Raw genomic sequence first — 2,790 nt, 5'->3', positions numbered from 1 at the left:
CAACAGGCTGTTATATGCCTGTGTAACAAGAGCAGCAACTGTTTGGGGGTGGAGTGGCTTCAGCTGGTACCTCAGGGTGAGCCTGGTGTGTGGCATGTGGGCAGGAGTTGCCCAAGCCAGATGCTGCTGCCAGCCTCTGGAACGGAGCATTGCCGAGCCCCCAGAGGAGGGGTCATCCTGTCACTGTCCCACACGGTGGAAGAAGAGGTTGATGTGTCTGGGAGAGAGGGGATGGGGTCTTCTGAGTCCTGGTAGGCTCTGTAGCTTTGTGTCTAGGAGGTTGGCCTCCCTGCAGCAGCTAGAAGCTGGTCCTGCTTGGAGATGCCTGAGGGCAGAACTGTCCCTCCAGTGGCACCTTGTCTCCCCTGGCATGCAGGGAGTCAGATCCAGCACGGATCCAGCCCCCCACTGCAGGAGATGTGGGCATGTGCTGGCGTTGCCCATTACCTCTCAGCACAGTCACACTCTCCCTGTGGACCAGGGGACTGGCCAACAAATGATCTCCCCCTGCGTGGGTGGCAGTGGGACAGCTGGCTCCCCTGTGATGGCAATCTTCCCAGGGGGCTGTGCCAGGCAGGAGCTCCTTGCTCTGAGATGGCAGTGAGGGCAGAGTTAAGGCTATGGGGAGCATGCTCGTGCTCACTTCCCAGCTTCCAGACCGTCTGGAAGGTGGGAGGCAGACGTTTTTTACCCAAGCAGGTAAACCTCTGTCTCCCCTCACCGAGCTCCTTCTGACCTCTGATCTGAGCTCCAGCTAGGCTCCTTCAGCCAGTGGTGCTGATCTGGGGCGAGTGCCCTTGAGAGGGGCTCCCCTTCCTCACGGCCTTACTCCTGTGCCAGCACCATACAGATGATGCTTTCTGACCTTTCATTTTTCTGTGTGTGTACGTGTGTGTGTTTGTCCTTGGGTCGCCTTCCACTTATAGCATTTCGTTTGGAAATGACACTAGGTATTTCATGCGCACCCACTCGGTCTGGTCCCTCCTGCTTTTCTCTTTCTCCTTTGCCTCCCCCCTTTGCTTTTTGCTCTTTCCCCCATCCCTGGAGGCTCCTCTTCTCCTCCTCCTCCCTGGGGAGCACTCTCTTCTCAAGTGACCTGTGTCTGCAAAGCGATCCTTTGCCTTGGCTCTGTCATGGTTTTAATGTATTTTATACACCTTCTGAAAGCGTCACTCCCTCTTCTTCCAGTGTGGGGGCAATCACAGCCAAGAGCCTCTCCCTGCTCTGTCTGGCCACGCTGGCTCTTGTTAAAAGAGCCACTCAGACGCCTGGGTGCTGCTTCAGGCATGTGCCAAAGCATCCTTGTTGAGGTGTCACTGAGCCATGGCTTCCTGAGGATGCTCAGGCAGGAGTCGGGGCTGCAGCAGCTCCGGGTGGCTTTGGAGAGTGTGTGTCCTATAACCCCAAGGCTGGCCTGGGAAGGAGCCCAGGAGCAGGACAGGGCATGAAATGGGGATCCCTCAGGAGCCACCTCCTGCTTCCCCCATCCTCAGTTGCTTAACCCAAAGAGGGCAGCTGCCACTCTTGCTCTGAGTGGGTGCACTGGCCTGTACAGGACCCCGTAAGCACCAGGTGAGTGGGGCCAGGTGTCCCCCACTCCTTCTCCCAGCCTGGGAGCCATGGAAAACACAGCGAGGGGAGTGAGGCAGCCTGGTGGGAATGGGACTGGCAATCGGATCAGAGCAAGAGCTGGGGGAGACAGACTGACAGGGGCCAGCCACCTAAATCATGGTGGTCCTCAGGTCCCACTGGGTCTCGGGGCTGACAGACGAGGGCAGCCCTGTGGGAGGGGACCTGGCTTACAGGGGGACTGCTCTCCCAGGGGCGGGCTGGCAGCAACCCCCCCCTGGTGCTGAGCATCCTCCCTCCTTTTCCTTCTGGCCATCAGCACCCAAACAGCACCATCCAGTCCTGGCAGGGTCCAGGGTGTGCTGTGTGCCCTAGGCTGGAAGGTGGGGACCTGGCCCAGGTGTGCTGAGGGTGGTAGCCCCCCACTCTGAGCACAGGGGTGGGGCATGCCTTCTCTTTTGCCTTCCCAGCCTGACCTGCCTTGCCTGCACCCCAGCTGAGCACCTACTCCTCCTGCAGTCCCTCCTTCCCAAAGCCCTGGTCTGTTGGCCATTTTGAGGGTGCCATGTTCCCCTCCCTTTGCCTTGAGCCTGTGTCCTCTGGAGTGGCTGTCCCCATCTGTCCCCGACGCGTATGCATGTCCGTGTGTCCTTGCAGGCCTGCCACAGTGCTGCAGGAGTGTGACAATGGGACCTTCTCGATCACTCGCCTGGGGTTCTGGGGGGGTGGTTTAATCAGCTCTGCTGTCTTTTTTGGCAGGACTTTCTACCAGTTTGAGACGGCGTGGGATAGTTCCATGCACAACTCGCTGCTGCTCAATCGTGTCACCCCGTACCGGGAGAAAATCTACATCACCCTTTCTGCCTACATCGAGGCAAGGACCTTAGTTGGGGCCATTAAAAACACCAACAAAGTCTGGCATTTTTCCCCGCTGTTGGGGTGCAGCCAGCACAAACCCCTCCTTAGCATCAATGCTAATGGGGTGCAGTGTTCAACTTGATGCTTGGTGGCCCTGTGGGACCCCAGGAGCAGAAACTGCAGGGCACCAGGGGTGGGAGAGACCCACTGGGTTGCCCCTGCAGCCCCCCCTAATGCCTCCCCTCCTGCCATGCTGCAGATGGAGAACTGCACTCAGCCTGCTGTCATCACCAAAGACTTCTGCATGGTTTTCTACTCCCGGGACGCCAAGCTTCCTGCTTCCCGCTCCATTCGCAACCTCTT

General features: G+C 58.5%; 1 protein-coding gene across 1 annotated transcript in view; it reads left to right on the top strand.

Annotated features, from left to right (window-relative positions):
• Positions 1-2,328: 2,328 nt before the first annotated feature.
• LOC103781477 (kinesin-like protein KIF1A) overlaps positions 2,329-2,790 on the top strand; it is a gene marked incomplete at its 5' end in the record, with an annotated part of 3,918 nt that continues 3,456 nt past the window's right edge. Inside the window, 2 exons of the mRNA XM_008949196.1 lie at positions 2,329-2,443; positions 2,687-2,790. Of these exons, the coding sequence (XP_008947444.1) occupies positions 2,329-2,443; positions 2,687-2,790 (219 nt within the window). The remainder of the gene's footprint in view (positions 2,444-2,686) is intronic.

The sequence above is a fragment of the Merops nubicus genome, unplaced genomic scaffold, assembly GCF_000691845.1.
Source record: "Merops nubicus isolate BGI_N331 unplaced genomic scaffold, ASM69184v1 scaffold34751, whole genome shotgun sequence".
Classification (NCBI taxonomy): Eukaryota; Metazoa; Chordata; class Aves; order Coraciiformes; family Meropidae; genus Merops; species Merops nubicus.
The sequence above is the reverse complement of the archived record's forward strand: the minus strand, read 5'-3'. Positions and strand labels throughout refer to the sequence as shown.